Below are 13,851 nucleotides of genomic sequence, written 5' to 3' on the forward strand. Positions count from 1 at the left end.
GATTTAACTAAAAGTGTTGATTTTACAAGCGACTAAAAGGAAAACCTAACAACAGAGCCCGGCAGCTTGGAAGCTTGGCCCACAGCCACCAACCTTAAAACAGCTGCCAGAGCAGGACTCTCACAGGCAACCTGACAAAACGAAACGCATTAGAAAGACGTGTTTAATGTGCGAAGCAGGTGATCAGTGCGTTTAAATAGTTCACATACAGTAAGTGACACTGTACATATGTAGAGTTTGAAGCTATGCTGCATTTTCTATGATAAATGCATGTCAATCACTCAAATCACACATTTGAGAATAAACAAGCGTGACTGTTGAACCGTTCAATGACTTTCAAGGCACTATAAGAAAAATAATGATTGGCTGTGTACGAGCTAATAATGCAGTAAAAGCAAACAACCAATAAAATTCTCAACAGCGTCATTTCAGTATAAACCATAGCGGCTGCAGCATTTCATGCATCACCACTGAAAATGGCTCTAAATAGTTGAGGTTGTGGTTTTAAAGCTGCACTGTAGTTCATCTGGTTATATGTGATGAAGTAGAGAAACAGCAGAGGAGTAGCTCCAGTGTAAAATCTACGTCTTCTTTACAGCATAGATCACGTGCAAATTACTCTATTAGTACATTTCCTTGTCTACAAGTATTAGAATTTTTACAATATTCCTCTATGAAAAAAAAAACAATGTGTTTCTAAAAAATAAAGGTTCCCCTAATGAACAGATGTGCCGAGATGTTGGAGCCAGACTTATCTGGAGTGGACTTTTCTGGCACAGACACGAACAGAGCAGGTTACTGTGCGTCACCGTGCAGCTGACTGTACGAGCTCTAGCTGAGGCTTCAGTGTTCATGTGAGCGCGACTGGATGCATGTAGGATAGTTTTCATAGCTGCCTTAATTAAGGATCGTAACTGTCTCAAATCTCAGCAGCAGCAGCAGCAGCAGCAGCAAGAATGAATAAATCAAGAGTTCAGAAGGTATAAACTTAAAAAAAACAGAAATTAAGGAGAAATAAAACGCTCATTAATGTCTAAAACCTATCAAATCAGTGCAAACACTCGTCCCCAGTCACACACTCATTAAACTTATTAAAGGCTCACGCCACACTGAGCAGTTTTTCTCCTCGAGGCATAAAAACAAAATAATCAAACACCGAGCGATAAGGTAGCTGCAAATAATTACCCAGGAGATAAAGTGAACATCAGGTAAACGTTGAAGCTGATCCACACGGGTGTTTGGATCAGCAGATTAAATGTTGCTCTGCTGGGAATGAACACAATAAAAGTAGAATTTCAACCTTTGAAAGAAAATCCTCCCAGTATAAAACAGACGCTCAGTCTTTATATTCATAAAAAAAGGCTTTTTTAATGTGTAATGTAAGACTTCATTGACTTTTTGGGGAGGTGAGTGACGTCGGAGCACTGGAATGAAGCCATAATCAAGTTGAATTTGATCCTAAGCTTAAACGATGTCAACAGGGAATCAAGAAGACCGTAATTATATGCAATGTCAATGGATGTAACAGTTATTTAAATTGGCAATCACTGCACAAAAGTTAGATGTTGTGCAAGTGTAATTGGGCTTTGATGTATGAGAGCTATGTTCCAAACAGGGGTGTTATTGTTGCATTCAGAATGGATGCAGATACGCGTGATCTGCAAACAGCGCTCACGGCCTGATGACAGAAACAGTTGTTCATTTGTGTCTGGATTCAGGCACGTTGGAGCAACGCTGCCCAGACCAGAGCTGATGACACGCGGGACAAACCGAGGTTCCCAGTTCGGTTTTTGAGCACGTCTCAACTTTGTAGATTTACACACTGGAGCTCTCTTCGCCGCAGGTAAAAAGCCTATTCACAGGCTTCCTGTTAGTGACTGACTTCATCAGTGACCTCAGCTGATGATGAAATGTGGCCAAACGTTTACATTCATGAAAATCCCATAAAACAGTAACGCGCAGATAAACGTGAACTGTTCCAACGCTAAAACCGTGTTTTCTGCCTTTATTTAATGACTGATTTTAGAGATCTATAGTGAATTCCATGTTAGATGCAGAAGTTGATGGTTTGGGTCTTAATTAAAACGCGAGAATTGTTTCTTTTAGTTCGTGTCCAACACATTCTGTATTTTCTAAGGCAAAACAGAAGGAGCCAATAGTCAAGTGTTTTCCTCCCGTTGCGTGGTTACATGACAAGCGAGTGACAGGGGCCACCTGTGTGCATCTCATTGCTCGTGGAAGACTCGTGATCCATCTTGACCCCTCCTTTGTTTCCCGGGGTTCATTCGGCGTCGCGCTCCTTCAAGGCGGGAGCGGCTCATCAGTCGTCAATGTCCTCGCACGCGTCGTTGTCAAAAGGCGGCGGTTTCCTGCGCCTGGAGTACTTGAGCTGAAGAAGGTCCCCTACCTCGCTGATGACACTCAGAGCCTGTGGAGACATTTATACAATAAAAAAGCTGTCAGCGTGAAGGGCGGCGCGGGGATGGAGCAAACTTGCACCAGGCTGAGGTTATTAATGGAAAAACACAGCTGTCCTTGAAGGATTGAAACGCCAGCTTTAGGGCTGCAGTTGTAGCCACAGCGTTCATTCATGTTACTGGAAGATGCGACGGGCATGAAGACTGCGCCCACACTGTCTGACAGTCGTTATTCGCTTCCTCCATTCGTTCTCATATTAAAAGCGGGATGTCAGTAACAACTGAGGTTTAACTGCTACTGCGTGGCTGATTAGCTTAGTGAGTTCATCCAGTGATGTGCCCTGGACTTTTGTATGCACATGCATAAAAACAAACAATATGCATGGGAATGGGAATATACAGTATAAATAACTTAAACCTAATAACTGACAATGAAAAACTACATTTGTAAAAGACAGCAGATTAGCGTAGCATGCTATTCACCTGACAACTGACTGAGACCCACTGTCTGTGAGCAAGATGCTTTCATGTTTTCATATCCTGTTTGACCATTAGGCCATTAAAAGGCCCAATTAAAGCTTCAGGTGTGTGTGACTTTACGTTGGCGTGGACTAGATAAGATAACCGGTGTTTAACAGCGCGTGAAGTCAAATGAAAGGTCTTCAGAAGTGTAAAAATAAAACAAGTGCACTTTATATGTACATGTGTGTGAACGACGAGATGAAACTGAAAGCTCGCGAGCAGATAAAAGAAACACCGAAATCAACATGACACATCAAAGTGCGGGAGAATGATACAGAGAGGAAGGGTAACGGGGAGATTGGAACATCATGACAGATGAAAGCGCTACAGCTCGACAATACTCCCACTGCCTGTCTGCTGGTGGAGAGAACAAGAAGAGGTCCTGGAAACAGACAGAACTGACAGCGCTTCCTGAAGACACAGTCAGCGCCAGCGCCACAACAGAGAGCCAATTAGGCGGGAAGCTCGGGTCAGAGCCCTGCGAGACGGTCGCAAGTGGCGAGGAAGAGAGAAGCAAGGTGGAGTTTAAGACAGGAGGCTGGAAGAGCGAGGCAGGCGGGTCCAGAGCGAGGAGGAGACGAGCGGCGCCAGCCAGAGCAGAAGGATGGGTGGCACACGCACGTACACACGTACACACGTACACACGTACACGTACACACACACACACACACACACACACACACACACACACACACACACACACACACACACACACACACACACACACACACACACACACACACACACACACACACACCAAACCTCAATTCTAACCTCAGCCCTAAAATCACATCTTGACCCTCAAAAGGCCTGTGAGGCCCCGCCAAAGGGCCCCACAAGTGACCAGGATTTTGACCAGAGACACACACACACAGACACACACAGACACACACAGACACTCGACCCCAGCTTTCACCCGCAGTCAACAATCAACTCGACTTTTTCCAGACGTCTCTTCATCAGCGTGTCATTCAGTGTGACACGACTTTAATCAGGCATTCAGCCTCTAAAGAGGCTCATTCACTTCTCAGGCTGCCCCGGACTCGTCGCCTTGATCCCTGCTGAGCTTTGAGCAGTGTGAAAGGACGTTACAGCATCCTTCAGTAAAACAGCCATGATGTTACAGCACAGTGCGATGAGCCAGTCTGGGCGCTGACCTGCTGTCACATCTACAGTTAACTGTCATGGAGTTAGTTTAATGTGTGTAACCTGGGACTACATTTAGCATCATCACCACAGAGCTCCACAGTCTAAATCAGCGTTATGCTTTGGGTCAGGCCTGCTGCATGCTGAGAAGAAAGCCAGAGTTACCCTGTCCAGCATTTCCTTCGTGTGGGCGGCGGAGATGCAGAAACGGGCCCGCGACTCGATGATGGGCGTGGCGGGGAAGCCCACCACCACCACGCCGATGTGCCTCCTCAGCATCTCCCTGCCGAACGCTCTGAGGAGATGAGAGCGTCACGGTTAGCGGCGGCTCAGGTGGAGCAACGCTTACCCTGACATGAAGAAGTCCTCAAAGGAGGAGGTCAGCTCATGAGCAGACAGACTGTGGTGACGGAGCCCATCACATCAGTGAGGACTTCCAGGCTCCCTACTGTGCGGCTCACCCTATCTTTGCCGGCATGTAGAGCATCATGGGGACAACAGGAGAGTCGTTGTTGCCGTAGATGATGAAGCCCATCTCTCGCAGCCTCTTACGGAAGTAGACCGTGTTCTCTGCCAGCTGCCGCACGCGTTCCCTGCCTGGGGACCATGACAGACATCAGAACCACAGTCACGCTGCAGCTAGAACATGTAAGGCTGGAACATGTCACACACAGTCTCAGACAGATGTTGAACTGAAGCATGACATATATTCTCCTTTCAGTCTTGTGTTATTAATATTTGAATATTTATAGCAGGACTGAATCCTTCATCTCTAGTTATTTATGAATAAAATGTATATGAAGTGTCAGAGCTAAACAAAGACTCTCTCTCTCTCTCCCTGTTTCTCTCTCTCTAGTGTATTCTCTTTTAGATTTAATATTTCTGGTTGAAAAAAACAAGAAATTCAAAATTTGGAGATGATTTAATGATGCTTTGGAAAAAAACAAAAAAAAAACAAAAAAAACAAAAAGGAAGTTTGACAAGCAGCAAGAAAAACAAGTGAATTCACAAGAAGAGCGTCTGAGCATCCAGGCGCATGGGGAGACAAGTTTTTAGCTTCTCTTCTCCCACAGGAGATGTTTTCAACGGGTTCTTTGAAAAGCAAGGTTTGCCTCAAACTCTGTTTAGTGTGCAAACAAATTTAGATTCCTAACTAGTGGAGATGTATGCAAAGACGATCCAGTTCCACAGCGGAGTCTTCTGACCAGACAAGTGACAGGCGTCTGTGCCAGCGACAGAAACGTGTCCAGCAAAAGCTCAAGGACGGCATTTTACTCAAGACTCAAAGAGTCCAGGCTGCAACCAGCCCAGCATCAGACTGTAATGTGCAGCGTCCATTCACAGGAACAGGAAGCGTTCAGACTCGAGGCTGCGTTTGCGATCATGGCGTTCACGGGCGAATGCAGCATCTGCAGGTGCACCGTCGAAGCCTGTTCTTTTCAGAGCTCGTGGTTCTTACTGTGGTTAGCAGCAGAGCAGAGGAACAAATCAATAGAAGCATTTGCTGCAATTGAGCCACGCACATTATTGGTTTGCAGCCTCTGATTTAACAGGCCTGCACTGGCACCTGGTGGTTGATAGTGAGAGTTACACAACATACTAATGACAAAACGCAGGTGCTACACAACCCCAACGGGAGCTGATTTCACACACACACACACACACACACACACACACACACACACACACACACACACACACACACACACACACACACACACACACACACACACACACACACACACACACACACACACACACACACACACACACACACACACACACACACACACAGTTTGTTTTGTTATTGCGATGCGCTCATTAGTTGTGCAGCTGCTGAAGAAAGAAAATGACGACTATTCATCTTCATACTTAGTTTAGGTTTAAGCACAGCAATTAAAATTAAACCTTTACCCTAAACAACTTATCAATATATAGTTTTAATTGTATGCTACTTTCAATGTGCTTCTGTGATCCAGACACACAAAACACCTCCAACTGTTTTTGAGTGAGGTTCCCGTTTCCAACCATTCACAGACTTGTACATTTACTATGAGTCCAAGGCTGCAAGCAATTTCATTTCCAAAGTTGCGACACACCTGTTGTAAAACAAACCAACACTGTGAACTCACCTACTGCCGTGCCATCCTCTCCCATAATGCACTTCATAGAAGTGATGATTTGCTCCACCACAGGAGGAGACATGGAGGTGGCGTAGACGGCGCTGTGGGAGTGGACGCGCAGGTAGTCGATAAGCTCCTAAAGCCAGAACGACACAGCATATGAGAGAAGGCGCACATCACACGCTGTTGTATTACTGTCTAATCTCTGCAGGATGCAGCATGTGGGCGTCTTAGTGGGGATTAGGTGGGACTCATTTCTACACTTAGTCATTTAAACAAACTGATGATTGCAATAAGAAATACACAGCCCAAAGAGTTTTGTAGAGTAACAACATTGTTATTGTTACTTCATTCATGAGATCAAATGGAACAAGCTAGATGTGATTACAGTGCCGAGTGCTTCACACTGAAACCAGGTGCTGGCTCCTTCCCTGGCTTTACTTCACTGCAGCTGTCCTCCTCGCCCTGCTTGTTCTGAGGGCGGTGCCCTGCGAAGGCGGTGAACTGCAGTCGCCCAGTCAATCGTCTGGCCTGAATCCAGTTAATCAAGCCCTGCATTTCTCGAAAGCGCTGGTGGAGGCAAAACGGCCCAAACACAATCAGGACCGGCACACAGCTGCAGCAGAGACCGGGGATCCGCATGCATTTTATATGGAAGCCAGAACCATCATCATTACAGTTCACCGTCCACGTATATGAATCTGTTGGGCTCAAAACTGTTTTGTGCACAAGGAAGTTCAGAGAAATGTCTCGGATTAAGCTGACGATGACGAGCTACTGTCAATACCCAGCCTGTCATCAACCGCATTCTTTAGCTGACACGTGTCACTGACTCTGTGTGGCTTGGTGACAGATGAGATTAGTTTACACCCGGTAACAGCTTTACACTTTCACTACTTCCACGTCTTCCCTGATGCAGACATCCAAACATTTCAAAACAAAAGGCTGTTTATGGTATGAGGTCAGCGCCTTTGTGTGGTGATAAGTTTGTGTCATCGCTGTGATGTCATGGATCAGGGCTAGTACAGCATGTCAGGAATGCAGCACATAAACTGTACAGTCTGAGCGCGAAAACCCCGTCCGGAGCTCCAGCTCAGCATCCTCTGTGAAGCAACTGAGGTGAAACCCTCCTTCATCCTCACCCGCTTCCCTGCGATGTAGCCTCCAGCGGCGCCGAAGCTCTTGGTGAAGGTGCCCATCATGACATCCACATCGCAGGCGTCGAGGCCAAAGTAATCCACGGCGCCTCGGCCCCTCGGGCCCAGCGCCCCGATGCTGTGGGCCTCGTCTAGATAAAGGTAGGCCCGGTAGCGTTTCTTGAGGGCGATCACCTCCGGCAGCCGAACGATGCTTCCCTCCATGCTGCGTGGAGGAGCGCAGTCAGTGTCAAACCTCCCGTCATCTCTTACAGAAGCACAACAGTGTTTATCCGAGTGGAAAGCAATTAAATGACACATGTGGTTTGAATGTGGTTGAGCGGAAGGCAGGGCGCCACGCGGGCTGACAGTCAAGCACTGCGTTCACTCCCTGCGTGTGAGAACATTAAGAGCTAACCAAGCACTGAATCAGCTCCATTAAAGCAGCGGCCTCGTCCCCGGAGGGTCCGTGCTGCTGAAGCTAATGGAACCACGCGCGCCATCGATCGGAGGTTTCTGCCTCTTCGTGCAGACGCGTGGTGCAGCTCGGTGCAGAACGGATCCACTGGCTCACGTCCAGACCCGTTGCCACTAGGGCCTTCTGGAGTCACCTACCTGTAGATGCCCTCCACCACTATGAGGATCTTCTTCCACGGTCTGTGGGTCCTAGGCTGCCCGTGAACTATGGCTTCTCTCAGCAGTTTCTCAAGGCTCTGCATATCTGAGGAGGAAGTCGAGAGTTAAAGTCCAAAGTAAAGTCGTGGTATCCGTGTTTGACATCTGGAAAGATTAGTTTTTACTGAATGTAAATGAAAAACAGATTGAAAATGAAACTTTGATGGTCTGGGTCACTTCGTCTCACCCGCAAGCATCTGGTCTCTGAACATTTACATTGAGCATCTGCCTCGAATCAAAACAAATGTTCCATCCACATACTCTTCTACTGCTGATAGGGAAGTCACAGCAGTCACAGACAGCAGAGAAGCAGCGAGTGGACCACAGAATATGGAAAACCTGATTATATTTGATGCTCATGCCATTTTAAACTAAACAACTATTTAATGACGATGTAACATTACCTGGAAAATGTTAACAAAATGTTATTGTGTTATTCTTTGCTGTGCATCGGTAGCACAAAAAGGAACGGTTCAGGTTGGTCAGGTTTTCTAAATTGATCAGGAACGAGCCAGAGCACGCACATAAAAGGTGTGAATGTTAATTTACAACATCTCTCCCGCTGCTGGAGTACAGTCCATGTTTAGTAACACACACAGTCACAACTAAACACCACATGTGAGGCCATTCGTTTTATTGCTCACCCTAAAGCTAAACTAACTCAATATGAATATATTTACATACAGTACATCAAACGACATAAACCTAGGAAACATGCTAATTTAGTGGCTGAGGAGGTAATAAATGTCCCATACGTGCAGGAATACGACAAACCAATGGGAAGAGCTACATTACTTCTCAGCATGGACTCACTGTTGTGTTTGAAGACTCGGATGGTGGATCCGGAGAGTCTGGCTCCCAGCACCAGAGAGACGTGGTTCAGCTCATCACTTAGTATCAGACAGCCCTGTGGGACACCGGACCAACATCAGCTGGCAGATACAGCAGGTTCACGTGAAGTAAATAAACATACGTGCTGCTTTATGTTCATTATTACAGTACAGCAAGTAACTGTTCGGCTCCTCTAATGTTGAAACATCAGCAGCCAGAATGTGATAAAACTGACACAACTCGTTCAGTTTCACAATGACACACAGTCAATGTTAACAGGAAGCATTTAGTCCTGAAGTGAAGACAAAGGCTGGTTGTGTGCTAACACACAGATAAAGGAAGAAAATAGAGGAAACCTCAGCAGGAAGCAAGTGAGTGGAGATAAGGACAGTGTGGGTCTGCTGACGTTCCCTGCTCCACATGTGGACTCCTACCTTTCCAGTCAGCGCCGGGATGTTCATGGAGTTGGTAGCGAAGCCCATCCCGAACGCCATGGCTGACTCCACGCCCAGGAACCGGGCCACCAGCGTCTCCAGCTCCTCGTGTCGGTCCAGGTTTCCTGACGTGCAGACAAAAAGTTAGCGGCGCCGCTTTCAATTCCGCCTTTTTGATTGGGTTCGGTTTAAGTATCAGGCAAGTGCCTCAGACGTGTTTAACAAAAGGCTTCTTCACGTTCACAGAATGACCTTTTTGGGCTTTTGCCAATTCACAAGTTTTCTGCTACATCATTCCAGTTGAGTTTAGGACAAGGACATTGCGAAATCTTCAAAGTCTTTATCTGAGGCATTCATTGATGTGGTTCAGATTGGAATATTGTCACAACTGACATCAGCTTCCTTTTAGACTGACTTGTCCAACTAGGATTCTTACAAAAATACAGTGGCTTTAAAGACACCAGTGGTTGGAACACGCTGTGACTTCAGCTTGTATTGGTTTGAAGATCTGTATTTGTATAACAAAATAATCAGCAATTCAGATTAGAAGATGCAGCCCTTCAGGATTTAGGGATGGACAGTAAATGTACTGAGGAGCAGACCTAGTTCCCAGCTTACTTACAGCCTGGGTTCATGACACTAGCGCTGTGGCAGCAGCTCTCTGTACTGTAGCTTCCACTGCACCACTAAAGTGTGCGACGCTCAGCTAACAGCAGCGATGGCACTAACGGAGGTCTGGAGCGTTCTGGCCCGTGTTCCTACCGGTCTCCTGCCGCGTGCTGGCGACGCCCACGCCGTACTTCTCGGTGACTTCGGCTACAGAGTCAAGACATGGACCCGTATTCTCGGCAAAGCCGAGGTAATTGTATGAGCCCAGGTTGATCACGCCCGGCACTACCCGCCCGGTGAACCTAGAACAGAGAAGGATGATGATGACGAATAGGAAGCTTCCAAACATATTCTATGCTTTCCTATTACAGTAGTTTATATATTTATGTGTCCTGTTTTTGTGGAGACTCTTCAAGCCCCTTCCATGAATATTGACCACAGCAGCACATATTAATGGGTTTCATAGTTTATGCAGTAATGTGGTCAGATCTCACTATGAGTGATGCCGTGAGCTTGAGTGCACGTTTTACACACAAGTAGGTTTACTCAGTGTGCTGCTTAAGGTGTTTAAGGTGAAATGTGACTTGTGGTATTTGTAGGAGATAAGAGTGTTGGCACAGTTACTGCAGTGCTACTGTACGTCTGGACTGGGCCTGGACTATTGTCTCCTGTGTTGACTGTTTGAGGACCTCAGTAAGCTACCATATGCATAGTATTGAATAAATGTTCTTTCATCTTACTGAAAGGTCCAGTTGTAGTCGTGGGACACTCGTTCCAGCAAGTCCACTTTAGCACCAGGGACACTGCAGATCGGCCGATTCCAGTTGTCCCTGATCCGCATGTAAAGGTTTCGGGTATAGAAGTTCTCGAAATCCTGGTAAAGTGGCACAAAGTCCTGGAGAAATGGGGAGGGGGGGGGGGGGGGGGGGGGGGGGGGGTTGCACAGTGAGAGAGGTGCAGGATGTGGGTTTCTGAGATGGAGTGTGTATGTTGGGCTTGTTGGGCGAGACTGCGTGCCGTGCATTCTTTGAGGAGCTTACCCAGAAAAGAATTTAATCTCCACAAATGTAATCTTTGCTTTTACACATGAGGTGGATGCTTTTCCTTGGTTCACTGAGGAAGCGATTGGAGGTTGCTTCCTTATACTGTACCTACCCCTCGAACTTCCTTTCCTCAATATAACCAAATACTTAAAACAATGGGCTTCTCTATCAAACATTACATAACACACTAAAAACAATCTGAGTGCTCAAGGACATTTTCCAAATGAGCTGATAACTGGCTGTGTGTTATAAATCATTCAGTTTTTCAGCTACACGGACCTGCTTTTCCTGAGCGGGAGTTTATTACATTAAATGAATATGCAGCTAGAAGCACAAACATTTTAGTCTACTGTGTAAAAGCTTGGAATCAGCTGCTTCATGAAATCATAAACGCTTGTTTCCCAGATGTTATCACTAATGGTCGTACATTTAGTACATCTACCAAATCAGCTCTGTTCACCCGAAACACTTTTTGTCTCCTTTCCATTAAAAACAGCTCTTCTCATGCCATTGTCACTACCAAACCAACAATAACATTCCAGTCCCCGTACAAGAATTACTCAAATTACACACCGCGGTCATTGTTTAGACCGATAAAGGTTGCTCTACCTACGCCTGAATGAGTAGATGTCTGTCTATTCATTCCCGGATTTATTTTGCTACTCAGTTGTGTGGTTTCCCTTAAACAGCCATGTCGTGTCTGTGGCTTCCTTAACCTTTTGCGTCTCCTTCTCCCTGGCGATGTGGCACTTTTCGATCCTCCAGTGACGGAGGTAGTCACGGAAGTAGCCGAAGATGGTGAGGATGCCGTAGCCCATGTAGGTGAGCACCGCCACGAGCATGGGCGTCTCCTCGAAGGACTCCACGAAGGGCCGGCTGTACAGCCTGGCATGAGGCAACGCTGGGACCTGGGCAGGGTGGAAATCACAGGGTTTACTGACACAAAAATCACACAAAGATGGGCTTCGATTGTGTTTGACAAATGTTCAGTGGTTGCAAAACACTCAATGTTTAGCAGACCCATATGGAGGGTCAGGATAAAGACAAAGATGATTGAACTGAGCTGTGTATTTTACACACAGTAAAACTCTATTAAACCCAGTGAATTTCTCCTGTTAAGACTTTGTGTTTGTCTTCTCTTTTACTGTAGCTGGTAAAGGTTCTGTGAGTCACATAAAGGTGATGTACGTTAGGTTAGGTGTGGCCAAACAATGGTAAGTCCGGGTTCAGCTATAGACGAGCAACATATGAAAGAAAACAGTGTCACAGGCCAACGACACATTTGACTGGCAAAAAAGTGAAGAGCAAGTTGTGTCAATGGAAATCAGAGCAGAGTGATCCGTGATGCAACATGAGCAAAATAATATCTGTATTTTAGACCAAAAACATATACATTGCTACAGTATGCTGATAAAGTCGAACCATCAAGTTCTTAGCCCACTAACCCACTTTGATCAAACATCTGGCGCCACTTTATTGGTACAATAACAGCAGCCTCAGTAAACAGCTGCTCTGGGCCAGTTTCTCCACAAACAGCAATTTGTTACTCGCATGCGTATGATGGAGAAATAATAATGAATGGGGAAATAATAAAAAATAACAATTCTGTGACTTTGCTGCCCAAATGAATGAAGTACGCGCCACAGACAAATGTACAGTACAACACTCACACCTGCTACAAATGGTGCGATAAGGACGCAAGCTGCAAACTTTCTGACTCGCTCCATCTCGTGATAAATCGCTCAATCCTCTGTTCAAAACCCATCAGATCATTTCGTCTGTTTCTGTGGCAACGGCGCCGTTGAAGCAGCCACTGTATCTGGTAATTCATTAGCACGGCGAGTGTCCGCGGACTTAATGGCCGTGACAGCAATTAGCGCATCCTGGTGTTTCCGGGTCCACGCGCTCCTCCAGCCTCTCCTTCCCGTCCCATCGCGGGCCTCACCTCCTCTTCCTCCTCGGCTTGGCAGTGCCGCTTGGTCCGCCGCTCGCGGCGGCGGCGGATGCTCTTCGCCAAGCCGTTCCGCTCCGCTCTCACTCCGTTCCTCACTCGCTGACACACGCCACCGTTGGCGAGCTCGGTCGCGGAGCTCTCCGTCATTGTAGCCCGGCGGTGGTGGTGGTGATGATGATGATGATGATGGAGGCGCCGCTGTAACTTGCATGTAGGAAACACGGAGCCTGCCTGCGGTGCAAAGCGGTGACAGTATCCGCGCTGGGAGCGTTTAAATCCAACACTACAAACTCTCTGACATTCTCCCTCACACACACGCACACATATACGCACCCACACTCACGCACGCGCGCATGCACGCGCGCGCGCACGCACACACGCTGAGTAACCTGAAAAAGCAGGCGCTAAATACCGGAAATCAACACCCATCAAACAAATCGGGGGGCGGGGCCACAGCAGCAACGTCTATGAGGGGGCGTGGCTTTATTCACGCGAGCTCGAGTGAGAAATAAAAACCGTGGAATTTTTATTGAATTATGCGAAATTTAGGAAAATTAATTACAAAATGAATAAGCTATCAAACCCAGTGATAGAAGAGTTGAATTGTGTAAAGGAAAGCAAGTTAGGACTATAGATGGCTATTTGGATGTTCAAATAAATAAATGAATTGTTAATAAAATATTGTATTAATAATAAATAAAATATTTAAATCAGTTTATGAATAAATTTATCTTACAAATGCTCTTCCTCAGTGTGGGATGAATAAAGTAATCTTATCCCCAAATTTGTGGTTATAACAATGTTTTAACATTAATATTAATATTTACATGTTGTGTTATTTGTGTTGTTTGATCATAAGAAAGCTTAAAACATTTGTTAATTTATACTTGAACATACAATAGAATATGCTGTTACATATAATACCATATATATATATGTATATATACTATAGATAATAATA

The 13,851-nt window shown here is 46.0% G+C and overlaps 1 protein-coding gene across 1 annotated transcript; it reads right to left on the reverse strand.

Moving 5' to 3' along the window:
- Positions 1-708: 708 nt before the first annotated feature.
- LOC114848341 (serine palmitoyltransferase 2-like) lies at positions 709-13,324 on the reverse strand. Its single transcript, XM_029138765.3, has 12 exons — positions 12,882-13,324; positions 11,653-11,844; positions 10,634-10,788; positions 10,047-10,195; positions 9,285-9,409; positions 8,833-8,926; positions 7,960-8,065; positions 7,351-7,570; positions 6,218-6,344; positions 4,547-4,682; positions 4,251-4,380; positions 709-2,428 (listed from the first exon to the last, which is right to left on the reverse strand). The coding sequence occupies exons 1-12, from the start codon at positions 13,035-13,037 to the stop codon at positions 2,321-2,323; spliced, it is 1,698 nt and encodes a 565-aa protein (XP_028994598.1). The 5' UTR covers positions 13,038-13,324; the 3' UTR covers positions 709-2,320.
- Between the last annotated feature and the right edge of the window lie 527 nt (positions 13,325-13,851).

Source organism: Betta splendens, chromosome 22 (genome assembly GCF_900634795.4).
Source record: "Betta splendens chromosome 22, fBetSpl5.4, whole genome shotgun sequence".
In the NCBI taxonomy this organism is placed as follows: Eukaryota; Metazoa; Chordata; class Actinopteri; order Anabantiformes; family Osphronemidae; genus Betta; species Betta splendens.

Excerpts from the sequence above, each read along its gene's own strand:
- LOC114848341 (XM_029138765.3), bottom strand. The coding sequence starts at position 13,037 with ATGACGGAGAGCTCCGCGACCGAGCTCGCCAACGGTGGCGTGTGTCAG. Across the intron at positions 9,410-10,046 it reads CAGCACGCGGCAGGAGACCG|GAAACCTGGACCGACACGAG; the intron begins GTAGGAACACGG and ends TCTGCACGTCAG. Across the intron at positions 4,381-4,546 it reads TACATGCCGGCAAAGATAGG|AGCGTTCGGCAGGGAGATGC; the intron begins GTGAGCCGCACA and ends TCATCTCCTCAG.